The sequence below is a fragment of the Scyliorhinus canicula genome, chromosome 16 (assembly GCF_902713615.1).
Source record: "Scyliorhinus canicula chromosome 16, sScyCan1.1, whole genome shotgun sequence".
In the NCBI taxonomy this organism is placed as follows: Eukaryota; Metazoa; Chordata; class Chondrichthyes; order Carcharhiniformes; family Scyliorhinidae; genus Scyliorhinus; species Scyliorhinus canicula.
In genome coordinates this window covers 62,659,139-62,678,750 of record NC_052161.1, presented here as the reverse complement: position 1 = coordinate 62,678,750, position 19,612 = coordinate 62,659,139, and the positions used below count along the sequence as shown (strand labels likewise).

At 43.5% G+C, this 19,612-nt stretch overlaps 1 protein-coding gene across 1 annotated transcript in view; it reads right to left on the bottom strand.

Moving 5' to 3' along the window:
- The window catches only part of atad1b (ATPase family AAA domain containing 1b), a 58,419-nt gene that overhangs the window by 17,437 nt on the left and 21,370 nt on the right, over positions 1–19,612 (bottom strand). The window contains exons 4-5 of the mRNA XM_038821563.1: positions 14,460–14,580; positions 12,638–12,838 (exon numbers count right to left, since the gene is read on the bottom strand). Of these exons, the coding sequence (XP_038677491.1) occupies positions 12,638–12,838; positions 14,460–14,580 (322 nt within the window). The remainder of the gene's footprint in view (positions 1–12,637; positions 12,839–14,459; positions 14,581–19,612) is intronic.

The window sequence follows — 19,612 nt, the reverse complement described above, 5'->3', positions numbered from 1 at the left end:
ACTATTACTTCCAAATTTGGTATTATCTTCAAATTCTGAAGTTGTGCATTGCACCACAAAGTCTAGCTCATTAATACAGACCAAGAAAAGCAGTGGTCCGCTAACAGGCCCCTGGAGACTCCCACTACATACCTTCTGCCAGAAAAACAACCATTCACCACTACTCCATTTTCCATTGGCCAGCCAACTTCATATCATGGTACCACTGTCCTTTTTATTCTACGGGCTTCAACTTTTCTGACAAGCCTGTTTACGTGCATTTCATCAAACGCTTTTTTAAGATGCCGGCTTCCATCACATCAACCACATTACCCTCATAAACCCTCTGTGTTACTGCATCAAGAACAATTATAGCACAGGAGTAGGCCCTCTGACCTTCCTAGCCTGCGCCAATCCAGATTCCTTATTTAGACCTACTACTTATTGCCCAACCGATCTGTATCCTCCACTCCCTGCTCGTTTTTGTGTCCATCAAGATACATCTTATGAGGGCTGGTTTAGCTCAGTTGGCTAGACCGCTGGTTTGTGATGCAGAACAAGGCTAGCAGCACGGGTTCAATTCCCGTACCAGCTCTTTGTAGCCGGAATGTGGCGACTAGGGACTTTTCACAGTAACTTCATTGCAGCGTTAATGTAAGCCTACTTGTGACAATCAAAGTTATTAAACATTGCTATCGTGCCTGCCTTCACTAGCAATTCGTTCCAGCCCTCCACCACCCTCTGCATGAAAAACCTTCCCCACACATCTCTCCTAAACTTTCCCCCTCGCACCTTGAACCTGTGCCCCCTTGTAATTGAGTCTTCCACTTGAGAAAAATTTCCCCTCTGCCTCAGTCTTTCCAATGAAAACAGTTTGAGTTTATTCAACCTCTCCTCCTAGTTAACATCCTCCGGACTAGGCAATATCCTAGTAAACCTTCTTCGCACTCTCTCCAAAGCTTCCACATGCTTCTGGTAGAGTGGCAACCAGAACTGCATGCAATATTCCAAATGTGGCCCAACTATACTGTAACACGATCTGCCAACTCTTGTATTCAATGCCCCGGCCAATTAAGGTCAGCATGTTGTATACCTTTTTGACCATCTTAGCTACCTGCATTGCCACTTTCATGGGACACCCAGAACCCTCTGTATGTCAATGCGCCCAAGGGTCCTGCCATTTATTATATAATTAACACCTGACTCTTACAAACTGCATCACTTGGCATTTGTCGGGATTGAACTCCATCTGCCATTTCTCTGCCCAACTCTCCAATCTATCTATATTCTGCTGTATTCTCTGACAGTCCCCTTCACTATCTGCAACTCCCTCTATCGGTGTCATATGCAAACTTGCTAATCAGACCACCTACATTTTTCTCCAGATCATTTATTAAATTACAAAGTGGTCGCTGCGCTAATCTCTGTGGAACACCACTAGTTACAGATCTCCATTCTGAAAAACTCCCTTCCACTGTTACTGTCTCCTGTTGCCAAGTCAGTTCTTTGTCCATCTGGCTAGCACACCCCAAATCCCATGCGACTTTCCTTTTTGTACCAATCTGCCATGAGGGACGCGATCAAACGCCTTACTAAAGTCCATTTTTGTGGAAGATGATTCTTGGGTAGGGTGTGTGGACAGTCTGGATCGTGTTAACATTAAAAAGGAGGCGGTATTGGGTCTTCTAAAAGATATATTTCTTTTTCTTCTTTTTTAAAATAAATTTATTGTACCCAATTGATTTTTTTTCCAATTAAGGGGCAATTTAGCGTGGTCAATCCACCTAACCTGCACATCTTTGGGTTGTGTGGGAGCAACCCACGCAAACACGGGGAGAATGTGCAAACTCCACAAGGACAGTGACCTAGAGCCGGGATCGAACCTAGAACCTCCGCGCCGTGACTTCTTTAGCATGCTGGCCCCGACTCAACATGGAGTCCGTGTTTAGGGGCCGGCGCGCAAGAAATTAGGCTTTGGGGGGGGGGGGGAGGAGGAGGAGGCCGGCCCACCAATTGGTGGGCCCCGATCGCGGGCCAGACCCCACCGGAGGCCCCCCTCCCGCCTAGTGAAGGAGCCTCTTCCTCCCCCCCAGTTAAGGAGCCTCTCTTCCCCCCCCCCCGTGAAGGAGCCTCCCCCCCACCCCACACAGGCCACCCCCCTGAATGGAAGGCTGTGACTAGCGGTGTTCCACAGGGATCGATGCTTGGGGCCTCTGTTGTTTGTAGTGTAAACGATTTGGAGGAAAATGTAGCCGGTCTGATTACCAAGTTCATGGATGATACCAAGGTTGGTGGAGTGGCAGATAGTGTTGAGGATTGTCAGAAGATACAGCAGGACATAGATAGGTTGAAGACTTGGGCAGAGAAATGGCAAGTGGAGTTTAATCCGGACAAATGTGAGGTAATGCATTTTGGTAGGTCTAACATAGAGGGGAAATATATCATAAATGGCAAACCACTTAGGAATATACAAAGTCAGAGAGATCTGGGAGTTCATGTCCAAAGTTCTTTGAAGGTGGCAACACAAATGGACAAGGTAGTCAAGAAAGCAATACGGAATGCTTGCCTTCATTGGACGGGGCATAGAGTATAAAAACTGGCAAGTCATGCTACAGTTGTATAGAACTTTGGTACGGCCGCACTTGGAATATTGCGCACAATTCTGGTCGCCACACTACCAGAAGGATGTGGAGGCTTTGGAGAGAGAGAGAGAGTGCCGAGGAGATTTACCAGGACATTGCCTGTTCTGGAGGGTGTTAGCTATGTGGAGAGGCTGAATAGACTCAGACGGTTTTCATTAGAAAGACGGAGGTTGAGGGGTGACCTGATAGAGGTCTACAAGATTATGTGGGGCATGGCCGTGGAGGGGCAGGCACTCTTTCCCAGGGAGGAAGGGTCAGTCACCAGGGGGCATAGGTTTAAGGTCCATGGGGCAAAGTTCCGAGGAGCTGTGCGACGCAGGTTGCCCATCACTAACAAGCTCATTCGCTTCCAAATATGAATAAATCCTGTTCCTCAGTATCTCTCCAACAGCTTCCGCACCACTGAAGTCAGGCTCACTGACCGATAATTACCTGGATTGTCCCTCCTTCCCATCTCAAACAAAGGGACAACTTGGCTATTCTCCAGTCCTCTGGAACCTTGTCTGTGGTCAAAGATGATGCAAAGAGATCTGTTAAGACACCAACTATTTCCCCTCTTGCCTCCCACAGCAACCTGGGATATATCCCATCCGGCCTTGGGGATTTGTTTACCCATTGCATTTTAAGATATCCAACACTTGCTCCTTCGTTATGCTGAATGTCTCAGAGTAGTTACACACCCATTCCTAACCTCAACATCCGTCATGTCCCTCTCCTTGGTGAATACTGATGCAAAGTAATCATTAAGGATCTCATCCACCTCCTCGGACTCCAAGCATACCTTCCCTCTCCTCTTGAGTTGGCCTACTTTTTCCCTAGCTACCTTCTTGCTCCTTATACATGCGTAACCATGACCCTGCTTGCCAATTACATTTAATGGCCTCTTTTAGTCCTAACTCCCCATTTGAGTTTGTTCCTAATTTCCTTATATTCTATTATTCTAAAGCTTCGTCTGATTTTAGTTGCCTAGACCTTATGCTTTTTTCTTTTTGACAAGTCTAACAATTGCCCATGACATCCATGGTTCCCTAATCCTACCATTTCAGTCCCTTCATTTTTGCAGGGACATGCCTGTCCTGTACTCTAATCAATTGGTCTTTAAAAGACTCCCATATATCAAATGTGGATTTACCCTCAAACAGCCACTCCCAATCCACATTCTCCAGCTCTTGCCGAATTCTGCAGTAGTTAGCTTTCCCCCAATTTAGCACCCTCAGTGGAGGACCACTCTTGTCCTTATCCACGAGTATTTGAAAACTTTGGAATTATGATCACTATTCCCAAAATGTTCTCCTACTGAAACTTTGGTCACCTGGCCGGGCTCATTCCCCAATACTAGGTCCAGTAAGGGCCCTCTCTAGTTGGACTATCAAAATACTGTTTCAAAAAACCCTCTTGGACACCAAATTGCTCTGCATCCGAATCTCTGGCACTAAAAGAGTCCCAGACAACATTGGGGAAATTAAAATCATGTACCACAACAACCCTGCTATTTTCACACCTTTCCAGAATCTGACTATATATCTGTTCCTCTGTAGCGTGCTGGCTGTTGGGAGGCAGATAGTACAACCCCAACATCGTGGTTGCCCCTTCCTATTTGTGAGTTCTACCGATAATGCCTCACTGCAGGATCCTTCAAAGATATCCTCCCTCATCACAGCGGTGGTATATCCCTAACCAGTAATGCAACTCCCCCACCCTTTCTACTACCCCTCTGTCTTGTCTAAAACATGGATATCCCGGAACGTTAATCTGCCAGTCCTGTCCCTCCTTTAACCATGTCTTCGGAATAGCATGAATATCATAATTTCCCACATTAATCCAAGCTCCAAGTTCATCGGTCTTACCTGTTATACTTGTTGCGTTGAAGCAAACGTACTCCAGACCACCTGAGATCAGCGACTTCCCTCTGCCTGCTCTCCCTCTTTGCTATATTTTAATTAGTCTCAAGCTCTTCCCCAGTCTCTACACTTGCTGGCCTGCTGCTCTGGTTCCCTCTCTCTTCCTACCCCACGCCCCCATCACCCCCCAGTGACTTAATTTAGACACTGGGTAATCATTTCAGATCAAACAGACAGACCATTAATTGCTTGGTTCATCCTTCCATCCTTATATCACGAGGTTTAACATTTCCTATTCTCCATTCCTCAGGCATCATTCCTTTATCAAAGGAGGATTGGAAGATTATGATCAGTGTCCCCACAATTTCCACCCTTACTTCTCTCAGATGCACCCAACCGGTCCTAGTGACTTCGAAACACCGTGGAAGACTTTCAAGTGTTGATAATGACTGTTTACCTTAGTTACAGTCCCAATGGATGTCATTTGTGACTTTGATAGGAGCTGTTTCAATACTACGACATGGTAGAGAATTAATTGGAGGGATTCAAAAGTAACCTGAAGAAAAATAGGCATAGATTTATGAGATTTAAGAGGGGTGCATTTTCTCAACCCAGGAATCCAGGAGAGCTGTCAATATGGCAGGGGATGACACAGGGAAGGGAGCTTGATATCATCCAGCTCCATGGTATATAACCTGTGGCGGGTACCTTACCTGCGTGGCAGCACATCAGATAAGTTAGGTTGGAGAAGCTGGGGCCATTTTCCATGCGGCAAACATCCCCAGGAAAGGTTATTGAAGGGAAATTTGATGGAGGAGCACAAACCTACACAGATCAAAGCTGCTCCCACTAGCTGATGGTACAAGCAATAGAGACTTGGATTTAAGATTTTGGGCAAGAGATGCAGGGGAACTGTGAGGAAGAACTTTGCTACCAATGGGAAATTGGATGGGCACTTGAAGGAAATAAACTTGCAAGGCTTATGGGAATAGAGATTGGACCGATCAGTGGTGAGCCGACATGGCCTCGATGGGCTGAATAGCTTCCTTTGGTGCCGCAAATTAGGAACAATGGAAATAAGAGAGCAGGCCATTCGTCAAGCCTGCTCAGTCATTCAACTAGATCATGGCTGATCCTCTACCTCAATGCTATTTTCCCACATCACTTTATATATTTAATATTTTAAAATCTACCCATCTGTCTTGTGTATACACAACGACTGAGCCGCCACAGTTCTCTGGGGTAGAGAATTCCAAAGATTAACAACACTGAGTAAAGGAATTTCTCCTCATCTCAGGTCTAAACAATCTACCTCTTATTCTCGTCTGTGCCCCCTTGTTCTGGACTCCTCCACCAGGAAAAACATCCATCCTGCACATACCGTCAAAACTCTTTAAGAATATTGTATGCTTCAAATGAGGTCACCTGTCATACTGCAAAACTCTGGAGAATATAGGCCCAGTCTCATCAATCCCTCCTCATAGAACACTGCCACCATCCCAGGATTGAGGCTGGTAAGCCTTTGTTGCACTCCCACTATGGCAAGCATAATCTTTCTTGAGTACAGAAAACAAAACTGTACACAGTGCTCTAGGTGCTCTCTCACCAAGTCTCTCTACAATTGCCACATGACTTCTTTACTCCGGTACTCAACTCCCATTGCAGTAAAAGGTTTTGAGAGCCATATGCTCTCAGATGCAGAGCTGTATCAATCACCCTGACTATACTGTCCATTAACACCTCCCTGCTTGAAAGGAGTCTGGTACCATGGTGACATGGTCAGTTTTCTCATCCATCATGCAGCCCTGCATTTATCCGTAAGTCTGCACAATTGCAAGGGTTGAGACTCCTCAGCTTTCACCTTCTGGATTGTACTTTCTCCCAGTGTCTGTGTGGGTTTCCTCCAGGGGTTTCGATTTCCTCCCACAGTCCAAATGTGTGCAGATTAGGTGGATTGGCCATGCTAAATTGCCTCATAGTTCAAAGTTAGGTGGGGCTACTGAGATAGGGTGGGGGTATGGGCCTAGGTAGGGTGCTCTTTCAGAGTGGTGGTGAAAATCCACCGATCCCTATAATTGCCACATTTGCAGTCACACCCTTCAGCACACCCTTCCTGTGCTGTAATTTTCTTTGTTCTTTAGGAGAAAGGTTTAGATAAAGGATCTGGATCGGCGCAGGCTGGGAGGGCCGAAGGGCCTGTTCCTGTGCTGTAATTTTCTTTGTTCTTTGGTCCCTGAATGTGGATCAAATCAGATGACCCTATCCTCAGGGGTGACCACTGCCTGGAACAAAGTGTCCAGGTTCTGCAGCTCTGTCTCTAACTCAATGACTCTGAGTCGAGGTTCCTCCATTTCAAATTCCTAGGGGAGCACATCACCAAAAATCTGTCCTGGTCCACTCACGTCGATGCTATCACCAAGAAAGCACAACAGCGCCTATACTTCCTCAGGAAACTAAGGAAATTCAGCATGTCCACATTAACCCTTGCCAACTTTTACAGATGCACCATAGAAAGCATCCTATCGGGCTGAATCACAGCCTGGTATGGCAACTGCTCGGCCCAGGACCGCAAGGAACTTCAGAGAGTCGTGAATACCTCCCAGTCCATCACACGAACCTGCCTCCCATCCATGGACTCCATCTACACCTCCCGCTGCCTGGGGAAAGCGAGCAGCATAATCAAGGATCCCTCACACCCGGCTTACTCACTTTTCCAACTTCTTCCATCGGGCAGGAGATTCAGAAGTCTGAGAACACGCACGAACAGACTCAAAAACAGCTTCTTCCCCACTGTCACCAGACTCCTAAATGAGCCTCTTATTGATTGACCTCATTAACACTACACCCTGTATGCTTCATCCGATGCCAATGCTTATGTAGTTACATTGTATATCTTGTGTTGCCCTTTTATGTATTTTCTTGAATTTTGTTTAATTCCCTTTTCTTCCCATGTACTGAATGATCTGTTGAGCTGGTTGCAGAAAAATACTTTTCACTGTACCTCGGTACACGTGACAATAAACAAATCCAATCCAATCCAATCCAGAGGCAGATAATTACTGCAGATGTGTTTGCCTTGGATCACACTGGTGTCCACAAGCTTGCACATTCTGCAGCCGCAAATCCATCTTTATAGTGTTTAATTATTTTACTGATTAAATTTTAATTAATGTCTCTAGTCCTGCCTGTGCTTATATTATCACCAAAATAAATGTTCTTACTCCAATTGCAAAGATAAAATCGGAAACACTCACCAGTCAATCAAATAAATTTTACTACTGTTAATAAAACCACACAAGGCCTAAAATTACCTGAGTTTTTAAGGATACATGCTCAATCAGCTACCTGTTTGCCTGCAACATCACACTTTGATTTTCCCCAGAATGCAGTCAGTCCATTCTGTTTTTAATGCTGCTGTCTGTCTCCTTGGTCATGTTCTATGACTCAATCAACTTTAAGCATGGCTAGACTTTCTAATAGCAAAAATGGCACCATGTATCAATTTTTAGCCCATCAGCCTCTCAGTTTCCCTTTCACTACAACTGCGTAGAATCTTCCCTGGTACAGATGCAAAGTACTCATTTGGTACCTCAAGCATCATTCCCCCAGCATCCAAGCATCAATCCATTTTATCCCTAATCAACCCAACCATCCCCTCCTCCCTTTTACTATGCTGTAACTATTGCTATTGAACACTTTTGGATATTGTATTAGGTATCAGTCTCATCTCATTCGCTTTGCTTTTTATATTTATTTTTTCTCTTTGCCTCTTAACTTGCTATATTCAGCCTGGTTCTCACTTGCATTATCAACCCAATATCTGTCATAGTAATCCTTTTTCTGCTTCATCTTTCCCTCTCTTTCATTAGACCTCAACTGTGCCCGAACCATCTTCTCTTTGAAGGCAGCGAATTGTCCCAATGTAGTTCTGCCTGCTAAACTTTGATACCAATTTACATGAACCAGATAGATCCATTCTCATCCTGGTTAGATTGGTCCTGTCTAAAGAATTATTTTTGCTCCTTGTTGTTTTCCACAGTTACCCTAAACTTATTTTTCATAGATATTTTCTAGTCCTGTCTGCTGATTCAGTCTCAGTGGGATCACACTCTAATATAATCCAGAGCAGAGTTTCCTGGAGGTGTCAACAGATGCACCCTAGATTCCTGTAAGAAGTCTTACAACACCAGGTTAAAGTCCAACAGGTTTGTTTCAAACACTAGCTTTCGGAGCACTGCTCCTTCCTCAGTGCTCCGAAAGCTAGTGTTTGAACAAACCTGTTGGACTTTAACCTGGTGTTGTAAGACTTCTTACTGTGCTCACCCCAGTCCAATGCCGGCATCGCCACATCATCCCTAGATTCCTGGCAGCAGTGTGCTATTGGTTATAACGGACTGCTCTATAAAACAAGATACTAATACTGTACATTTATATACTGATTAGATTGGTTCAATTTAAACAATATAGTCATCCAGACTTTTGTCAGAACTGTGAATGATACAGCATCCAGTCTCAAGACTTCTCAAACACAAGGACATCATTGTAGGAATATCAAATCCCACATTTATGTCAAGATCAATCTCTAACCAAATACTTTATTCATCCAGTACATGCACTTTGATACATGGACGTGAGCCAGTGAAGGGCTGAATAAGAATCAGTGATTATTATAGGGGAACAGAAAGTGAGGGAAGAGCAATAGATGAATGCTTCTTTGAAGGAAGCAGAAAGATACAACAGCAAACCATGACAAAGTAAAAGGAGATCAACAGTTCAAAAATAAGCCACATGCAGCCAAAAAACAAAAATGGCACCAAGTTGAAGACAGCAAATGAGGATGGTGCGAATACAGGTTGCCAGGAGGTGGCATAGAAAAACAAGAGTTGGTTTACCATAAAGGACATGAAAAAAAGATAAAGCACCAGAAGGGGATAATGGATAAAGTCAAATAGATGACTTTCTCTCTTTATTCAAAATAGTTTTTAAAGTAGTGCGAGTTAAAATAGTGGTCATCACTCCAAGATTCAAACCGGAAGACAGAAAATGACATTTATGGGAAAACTTTAAAATCCCTTGTTCAAGAAGTAACCTGCTTCAACCACACAGATTTGATCATAAATAACCACCAAAAAACAAAACTACTTCATTCAAATAGGCCAGCTGGTAGGAGCAAAATACTAAAAGGACAAGATTTAATGGCTTTATCCCAATTTCCAGCAATGATGTTGAGCATCTTGCTGTGTCTTTTGATTACTGTGTTTTTATCCCATAAATAAAACTGAACAAGTCGTTTTAGTCTGTACAAAAATTGTCTGATGGCATTTTATTATGGGAGAAAGTAATAGGCAGAAGAGATATTTTTGACAGGGTTAACATATCTTAACTAATAGTAATTTGTTAAACCCAGGCACCCTGATCTTGTACACAACACATGTAAGAATGCAGGTTTCAGTTGACTGAAGACTTTGCTTCCACAAACTTTCTTGCAGCTGTGAACAAGGCAAAAGTATTGGGAAGAACCTCAAACTGACATGAATCTCAATCTGACATGTTGCAACCCACACTGATGATACAAGCTGGAGAAGCTATATATAACTGCAGTCTTGTGCATGATACAGGGCACAACCCCTCACGATCTTCTGTAGTGTGCTCTTGTTGCAATGCCAGGGGAGTACAGCAATCATCAAATAATGGGAGTTGGGAGTCATGTAATTAAAATTTGCTTGAATGAGACCCTTCATCAATATGGAAATCATTGAACAAGCTCCTTTCTACAAATGGAAAAAAATATTCATACAGCATCTGATTGCAAACAATGCGAGTATAAGCATTAGGAGCTCAGCATAGCCTCTATCTATGCTTCACTGATCACAAAGTGGCCTTTGATGAAGTACAGGGTTATTCAATAATTACATTCTAAATTCTATTTGGCTTGACGGAACAGTTAAATTATCCAGATTGTTTACTGGAGACAAAGTAAAGGTCAAGTGTGGAGTGAGACAAAGTTGTGTGCATTCTTCATTCCAAGGTCAATTTATAATTCCTTGTGAAAGATACCAACAATGTCCATTGAGTTCTAATTACTTGCTGTACCTGCATGCCAACATTTTGTGATTCATATAAGGACACCAGGTCCCCCTGTAGAGCATTCTGTAGTGTCTCTCCATTTAAATAATATTCAACTTTTCAAATCTTCTCATGAAAGTGGATAACATCACCTTTTCTCTGGTTATATTTCAACTGCCAAATGTTTGCCCGCATGCGTAACCGATCTCGATCCCTTTATCAAGATGATCAAATGCCATGATTGTTTAATACATGTGTGAAACCTAGACCCTGAATGCAATTATATACACAAGATTGGAAGAATTTGAAATGCTGATTGCAAGAGGTTTTACATAAATTGAAAGCTGCATAGGGCAGCACGGTGGCGCAGTGGTTAGTACTGCTGTCTCACGGCATCGAGGTTGTCGAGGTCCCAAGTTCGATCCCGGCTCTGGGTCACTGTCCGAGTGGAGTTTGCATACTCTCCCAGTGTTTGTGTGGGTTTCACCCCCCACAACCCAAAAATGTGTAGGGTAGGTGGATTGGCCACGCTAAATTGCCCCTATAGTGAAAAACGTTGGGTACTCTAAATTGAAAAAAAAACTGAGTCGCATGCACAGTACTGAATAACCGATGTTCAATTTTTTTTTTTTTTAAAGTGAGCTGTTGAAAGCCTTGACATTTACAGACAAGAAACCGTGAACATTACAATTCAGTGCAAAGCATTACAGAAGCAGGCTATTCAGCCCAAAAGGTCTACCCTGACATTTATGTTCCTTTCACCTCACCATTACCATCCCCTCTCATTTTCTTTCTCCCCAATGTACAGATCGAACTTCTCCATATTGGAGGATAAGAGGCCAGCTTAAATATAATTTGCTGGTAATAAACAAAAATTACTGAGAAAAATCAAGAGGACGACTGGGATCCCCATGGCTCAATATCAAAGCCAAGGCGGCTCGGTGGCATAGGATTGAATAATAGACACCATCGAGGCCGCAAATCTCTGCCTCAGAGTCAGCATAGGAAAATAAGCTTTGTTGATAATTCCATCCTATGGGGTGGACACTGTGGGGGGGGTGTTTCCCCTATGAGGGAGACTAGAACTAGGGAACACAGTTCATAAATAAGAGTCGCCATTTTATGATGGAGATGAGGAAACATTTTTCTCTCTGAGAATCATTAGATTATGGAATTCTCTTCCCCACAAAATGGTGGAAGTTGGGTCATCGAATGTACTCAAGGCAGAGTTAGATTTTTGATAGACAAGAGAGTCAGGGGTTTTAGGGTCAGACAAAGAAGTGGAGTTGAGAACTCAATCAAATCAGCCATGATCTTACTGAATAGTGGGAGAAGGTTTGAAGGGCCGAATGGTCTACTCCCACAAGTGCTGTTTTCATGCAACTGAATTTGCACCATTTGTATTTTTGTCAAATGCTATTATTCTTAGTTTGTTCGGTGTTTTGCTCCTCCTTACATTTACCAATCTTGGCCAGCTCAAAGAGTTAGCAGATCAGAGGTCGGACTATAACACATCAGTCATGATATTCTGATCATCTGTTCCTAATCAGAGTGTGTGGGACCAGGCAGCCAGTTGAAAGGCGAAGTTCAGGAACAATGTAGTTGATAGGATAACAGATCAAGAATAACATCAGACTTACCAACAGTGTAGATCCTGGGGGGGGGGGGGGGGGGGGGGGGGGGGAGAGAAAGGAGGAGGAGAAAGATAGCTGTAGATGTTAAAAATCTATAGTCGCAATTATGGCCACCATGGGGCCTCACGGTAGCATGGTGGTTAGCATCAATGCTTCACAGCTCCAGGGTCCCAGGTTCGATTCCCGGCTGGGTCACTGTCTGTGTGGAGTCTGCACGTCCTCCCCGTGTGTGCGTGGGTTTCCTCCGGGTGCTCCGGTTTCCTCCCACAGTCCAAAGATGTGCAGGTTAGGTGGATTGGCCATGCTAAATTGCCCGTAGTGTAAGGTTAATGGGGGGATTGTTGGGTTACGTAGGGTGATCATTGCTCGGCACAACATCGAGGGCTGAAGGGCCTGTTCTGTGCTGTACTGTTCTCTATAGTCTAGTGTTAGCGACTTCAAACAAGATATAATAACCTAAATTACAGATTCTTACCTATTTCATCAATAAAGACAATGGCAGGTTGCAGCTTTATAGCCAATGAGAAAACAGCTGCAGCCAGTTTTTGGGATTCTCCATACCATTTATCTGTCAAAGTGGAAGGCTGGAGATTAATAAACCGACAACCTGCTTCTTTCGCAGTAGCCTTGGCAATAAGAGTCTTTCCACAGCCTGGAGGCCCAAACAGGAGTACTCCTGAAACATAAACAACGGAAGTTGCTTAAACATGGGTTTCATCATACTACTAAAAACCCAAGAAAATTCAGTTTCTATTTGCTATCTCCAAAGTAGATTTTGGAGGTTAAGTTAGAAGTGTGCATATATAAAGAGAGATAATCAGTACTTCATTAGAAATATGTAGTTGTGGGGAGCAGAATGCTGCACTGACCATTGTATGATACAATTCTAAGATATGATTGGCAAACCAACTACATTGCTGCAGAATCAACTTGGAGCACATTAGGTGCTTAAATGTGAAATGGATTAAGGACCAAGCTGTAGCCATGAGTAGACCTCACTGAAGAATTTCTCGGTCTTGTACTACACATGGTTGATGCTTGGTGCAAATGCACAGGCGTACAAGACAAGAGTAGGTATGGTCGTAAAATGCAAAAATACAATGGGATCTATCCACGTAAATCTTTTCAGGAGTTCCACTGTGTCCTGGAGCTTTAATGATCTTCATTGCCTTGATGGCTTCATTAACTTGTGGTGATTTTATCCACATTATTATGTGGCTTTTGTGTGACTGGTATGGCTTCATCTATAACTACAATGCAGGGTATCCTGTAGTGGAAATCACTTGTTAGTGATGCGTCTGTAGGTGCTACACTAGAGGAAATCTCTTTACTGTAGGTTCTGCACAGCTCCAATTTGGGTCCTTTAGTCCCATCATATTTAAGCATCTAATAGGTTTCAAGGCAATTTTGCACCAATGTGGTTGGATGCCAACAATGGCATAAAGCATTTCATACAATTAATATTCCCAATGTTCTGCGCTCTGTCCAATGTTTATACCTTTCACATCAGACTACGAGCCAAAGATATAATTTATCAAATGCTGGTTTCTGGCTCATAGATACATCCAGGATCAGTATTGTTTGTCTGGTTGGTGCAAGATTAGGCTGATGATGCCAGCTCATTCTCAATGCATTTTGTCAAAGCGCAGGGCCTCTTATCAGCTTTCCTCAAATCATTAAAATCAGTGTATCATTCTAGTTGTCAGCCCACACATGAAGTCTCCCACTGTGATTTGCTTTACTTCTGATGGGTGTTGCATAAATATTAAAAACTACTTAACAGAAGGGAGAAGCCAGTGTGGTCTTTTGCCAATCATACCTCTCAGTGCAGTGATACTGATATGAGTAGTAAGCCAGCTCGCATGTCAGCTGCAGGATCCTTTGCTGTGCTTTATCCCATCGCCTGTCAACAAGAATTCTTATATTCCATTGAGTGTATGTCACATTGTGAGTGGTTTCCCTCCTGTTCCAATATCAAACAACAACTGGAGCAAAAAGGACAGTCGACAAGCTACAATTAGCTAGCCCAGCTTTGAGAGGTAATGTTTTCGAGCAAGATTCATTGTCCAAACTCCATGTCGGGTTATTCCATCACTACCAAACAACACTGCAACCTCGATTATCCAGATTGAATAACCAACATTGCAGACTTCCAGTCTGAACAAGTCTGAACAAGCCTGCCAACTGGTCATTTGCTTAAAATACAATTCAAAAGTCCTTAGCTGTATTATCTTTCATGTACTATGACAAAGGAGGGCTAGCCTCAAGTAAAAATTTATGTTGAGATTACCATATACCTTTTGGAGGCTGCAGCAGCCTTGAACCTTCAAAAAGGTGCCTTTTTTGAATGGGCAGCAACACTGTATCTTTGAGCTCGGAAATGACTTCATCCAAGCCAGCAACATCATCCCAGGTAACCTATTGAAAGCACATGAAAACAGAACTGAACAACCATTGGAAATGGTTCAAGGTAGTTTAATTGAAATAATGCTCAATGCATTCAAAGAAAACAAATATGGACTAATTTCTTTTTTGTTTTTAAATTTAAAGTGTCCAATTCTTTTTTTTCCAATTAAGGGGTAATTTAGCATGGCCAATCTACCTTTTTTAAAAATTTTTTTAGAGTACCCAATTCATTTTTTCCAATTAAGTGGCAATTTAGCGTAGCCAATCCACCTCCCCTGCACATCTTTGGGTAGTGGGGGCGAAACCCACGCAGACACGGGGAGAATGTGCAAACTCCACACGGACAGTGACCCAGAGCCGGGATCGAACCTGGGACCTCGGCGTCGTGAGGCTGCAGGGCTAACCCACTGCGCCACCGTGCTGCCCTCCTGGCCAATCTACCTACCCTGCACATCTTTGAGTTGTGGGGGTGAGACCGACGCAGACACGGGGAGAATGTGCAAACTCCAAATGGGCAGTGACCCGGGGCTGGAATCAAACCCAGGTCCTCAGCATCAGAGGCAGCAGTGCTAACCACTGCACCACCATGCTGCCCATATATGGTCTAATTTCAGTGGCAAATTTATTTTCCTGTGTTGCCATTTTTAAAAAAGCGGTTATCTTTTTGGTGACAATAATAATTTGCACGTCAAAACTATCCAATTAGAGGAGCACAGTTAAACTTTAGCGGTATGTTGAAAATGTTAGATGATTTATTTTTCCAAATGCCAATTACAGTGCTTAAAAGCCTTAAATAATCAGAGATGTTTAGTAATATTTAAGTTAGCAATCTACAAGAGGAATCTCGTCGTGTTTCTCACACGTGATTTCTAAAAGTAGAAACAGCAGCAATTGTTTCTCTTCCAGAATTATCCTTTGATTTCATGTGTCCTGAAAGTTTTATGCCTTTATCAACTCAGGAGTATTATCTAAAGGGACACATTTTTTTAAAATTCTGAAAATGAATATGGTGCACTGTTTTTATTGCCATCACCAATGTAATACAGTCATCAAAATGTAACTTTATTATAAAGCGGTCTTTGTAAGCATGAGTAAAATAATTTGATGCAATTTCTGCTGTCCAACTGTACTGGAATGTTACAAATAGTTAAGACATTGCATGTCACAATTGGTGCAAGCTGCTGCAGCAGTAGCTTATTTTATGTTCTAAAGATTGAATGTTAGCTGGCACTAAGCCCACATTAGGCATAATTCTTATTTTTAGATATCTTGTTTATTGAACAGTAAGAAGTCTTACAACACCAGGTTAAAGTCCAACAGGTTTGTTTCAAACACGAGCTTTCGGAGCACGGCTCCTTCTTCAGGTGAATGATTCACCTGAAGAAGGAGCCGTGCTCCGAAAGCTCGTGTTTGAAACAAACCTGTTGGACTTTAACCTGGTGTTGTAAGACTTCTTACTGTGCTCACCCCAGTCCAACGCCGGCATCTCCACATCATGGCTTGTTTATTGAAGGTAGTTTAACAAGTATGAGGGGTAGAAAGCTGACCTTCACACTAAATTCAGTTTAAATTATGGTTTAAAGTACCTCATCTGCAGAACTGGCTCTCAGTGGAATGTCAAAGACATGACACAAGCAAATGAGGAAGGAGTAACATTGATGCACTGTCAACATACTGTATATGCACAAACTTGTCGCAACTCCAAACGAAATTGAATTCTGCCTCTGAATCAAAGAATAATTACTCTGGTAGGTCTATGAAATAGAATTTCAGAAACTCACAACTGCTTTTAATAAAACACAAATAACTAATGAAATTGCCATTCACATAATTTGTCCAACGGAGGGCAAACAAGTGTGTGTATGTTAACTGTTGGTTGAGTGATTGAAATCAGCATGGCTCAGACCTCAATTTCAGAATTTCTTTGATGATAACCAAGGTTGATTCCCAGGATTCCTCATCAGGTATCTACAAGCAGGAACTGAGATGACAAAAAGTACTCCAATTTACTACAAGGATTCGTTTTTATTGCTGTATAGCCAAGACAGCAGTTTTAAAGACCAAATCGAAAAGAGGAATACTGCAGATACTGGAAAGCTGAAATAAAAACAGAAAATGCTGGAAATACTCTGCGGGTCAGGTGGAGGGGAAAACAGTGAACGTTTCAAGTAGAGGATCTTTCAGCAGAACATAGGATCATACTTGGATGAGAATGAATTTTATGCTTTCAAATATGAAATTAATTTAGCAATTGCAACTAAGTAAACAGTTTCTTAACTCCTGAATTTAAATGCTTTGTGCTCATTCTAAACTTTGAAGCACGGTGGCATAGTGGTTAGCACTGATGTCTCACATTACCCAGGGTCAATTCCGACCTCAGGCAAGTGTGTAGAGTTTGCACGTTCTCTTCCTGTCTGCATGAGTTTCCTTGGGGTGCTCCGGTTTCCTCCCACAGTCCAAAGATTTGCAGGCTAGGTGGATTGGCCATGCTAAATTGCCCTGAAGGTTGGGTGGGATTGTGGGGATAGGATGGGGGAATTGATTAATTTTTCACCCAGCACCGCATGTTAAACTCGGGGGACTTCCAGTGGCGACATGTAGGTGGAGGTCGCACATTGGGTGGCTCCCACTAGAGCTTGCGCTTTTTGGCACTTTTCACCCAATTTTGCAGGAACTCTTATGAACCGTCTCCAATAAGGTTGGGGTAATTAGAGGATGCTGTGGCAATGACTTACTTTAGATATTTGAAGGCGCGGGTGGCTCGGGACTGGGCCCGTTCCACAAGTTGAATTTTACAAGCCTAGTGGGTCGGGTTAAGGCAAATTTATCAAGGTGGGATAATCTTCCTTATCGTTGGCGGGCCGCGTGCAGGCGGTAAAGATGAATATCTTGCCACGGTTTTCATTTTTATTCCAGTGCTTACTGGTCTTTTTGCCGAAGGTGTTTTTAGTGGGGGTGGATCGGTTTGTATGGGGGAGGGGTTGTTTCGGAAGATTGTGCTTTAGAGAAAGACAGCAACAGTCAGCGGATTCCAAATCTGTTGTATTATTATTGGGCGGTGAACGCGGAGAAGGGATGGGGCTGGGGTAGGGAGCCGGAGGCAATGTGGGTGAAAATGGAGGTAGGCTCTTGTCGGGCGCCGGGTTTGCGGGTGCTAGCAAGGGCCACTCCCATTTACCCCTGGGAAATACTCAGGTAGTCTGTGGCCAGTTTGAAGATATGGAGGCAATTTGGGAGGTATTTCAAGTTAGGGTGGGGTCGAAGATGATTCCGGTCCAGGAGAATCATGTGGCTGATCCGGCGAGGCTGGATGCTAGGTTTCGGGGTTGGGAAGAGCAGGATGTGACGGAAATGAGGGACTTATTTTTCGAAGGGCGGTTTGCGAGTTCGGAGGAGTTAACAGGAGAACCTTAGAATTCCGCGAAGGGGCCTTTAGTATATGCAGGTGCAGGACTTTGCGAGGAAGATTTACCCGATGTTTCTGGTGGCACTGCCCTCCCCATTGTTGGAGAGGGCGTTGCCGGTGAAAGAACATAGAACATTACAGCGCAGTACAGGCCCTTCGGCCGACGATGTTGCACCGTCCTGTGATACCCTTCTAAAGTCCCTCTACACTATTCCCTACCCTAATTTGAGCATGTTAATCATATCAAAGTTCACTACATCAAAAATCTTCATTGCCTGGTCATCACCAACAGAACAGAACACCTTCTGCACTAACACAGATAGATTCAATAACTCCTAAATGACTGCGAAAGTGCTTAACAAACTCTATTCCTTCGTCATACTTCTTCTTCCAGAATTTGACATGTCCATCTTGACTGGCGGTTATTATGAAATCGGTCCGGGTGCACACCATGTCATAATAATATCCCTGTGCATGTAGCTACGCTCATACATTGAAGCACTCGCCAAGTTGTCCAGATACACATGTTCAAAGTCAAGAACTTTCCTTTTCTTTGGCTGCACAGCCTGAGATGGCAGCGGTCCCACCCACTCCTCGTCTGCCGACTCCGACCCGCCTTCTGCTGCCGACTGCTCTCGCTTCTTAGCCACCGCCATGTTGCATTAACAAAAATGATGGGGTCATCTCGGCGATTTATGTGAGGATATTGGAGGAGGATATGGTGTCATTGAAGGGGGTTACAGCCACGTGGATGGAGGAGTTGGGGTGGCGCTGGAGGAGGGATTGTGGCGTTAAGTACTGCATCGAGTGAATGCCTCAACCTTGTGTGCGAAGCTGGGGCTAATACAGTTAAAAGGTGGTGCATCTGACGAGGTCACGGTTGAGCCGGTCGTTTGACGTTTGTGAGCAGTGGGGAGAGGTCTGGCCAATCATGCACACATGTTCTGGTCCTGCACAAAGTTGGAGAGATTTTAGAGGTCATTGTCTAGCACCATGTCGACGATCCTGCTTCGACTTGGAACCCAGTTCCCTGGGGGCCAGCTTTGGGGTGCTGAAGCTGCAGATGGGAGCTGGGACAGATGTTTTAGCCTTCACCTCGCTGATTGCTCGCAGGCGGGTCCTGTTAGGGTGGAGGCCAGCCTCTCCACCCTGTGCCTCTGTGGCTTGGGGACCCAAAGGAGTTTTTGTATTTGAAGAAGGTTAAGTTTGCTTTGAGGAAGGCGATTGAGGGTTCCACAAGAGATGAGGTTGTTTATTTTGCACTTTAAAAGAGTTGGTTACCGTTAGCTGCCAGGGGAGGGAGTTGTAGCGTTATTGGGGTGGTGGTTGGTGGCAAGTGGGGGTGGGGGCAGGTTGTAGTTCGTCTTGTTTTTTTTTTAATGTACAAAATGTTAAATCTGAATAAAAATATTTTTTAAAACTTGCACGCAGTATAGATTATTCACTTTTTTAAAAACATATTAACAAGCTTAAATCATACTGCAAATAAGTTTTAATTTCTTGAAAAATAAGACATCAGCTTGAGCCACAAACTGTATTGCACCTCCTCTTTTTGTTAAATTTTTAATTTGCAATTTTGGTTTTCATTATAGGTCAGATTGTGTAGAACAATCAATAGAAATTTAAATGCAGCTACAA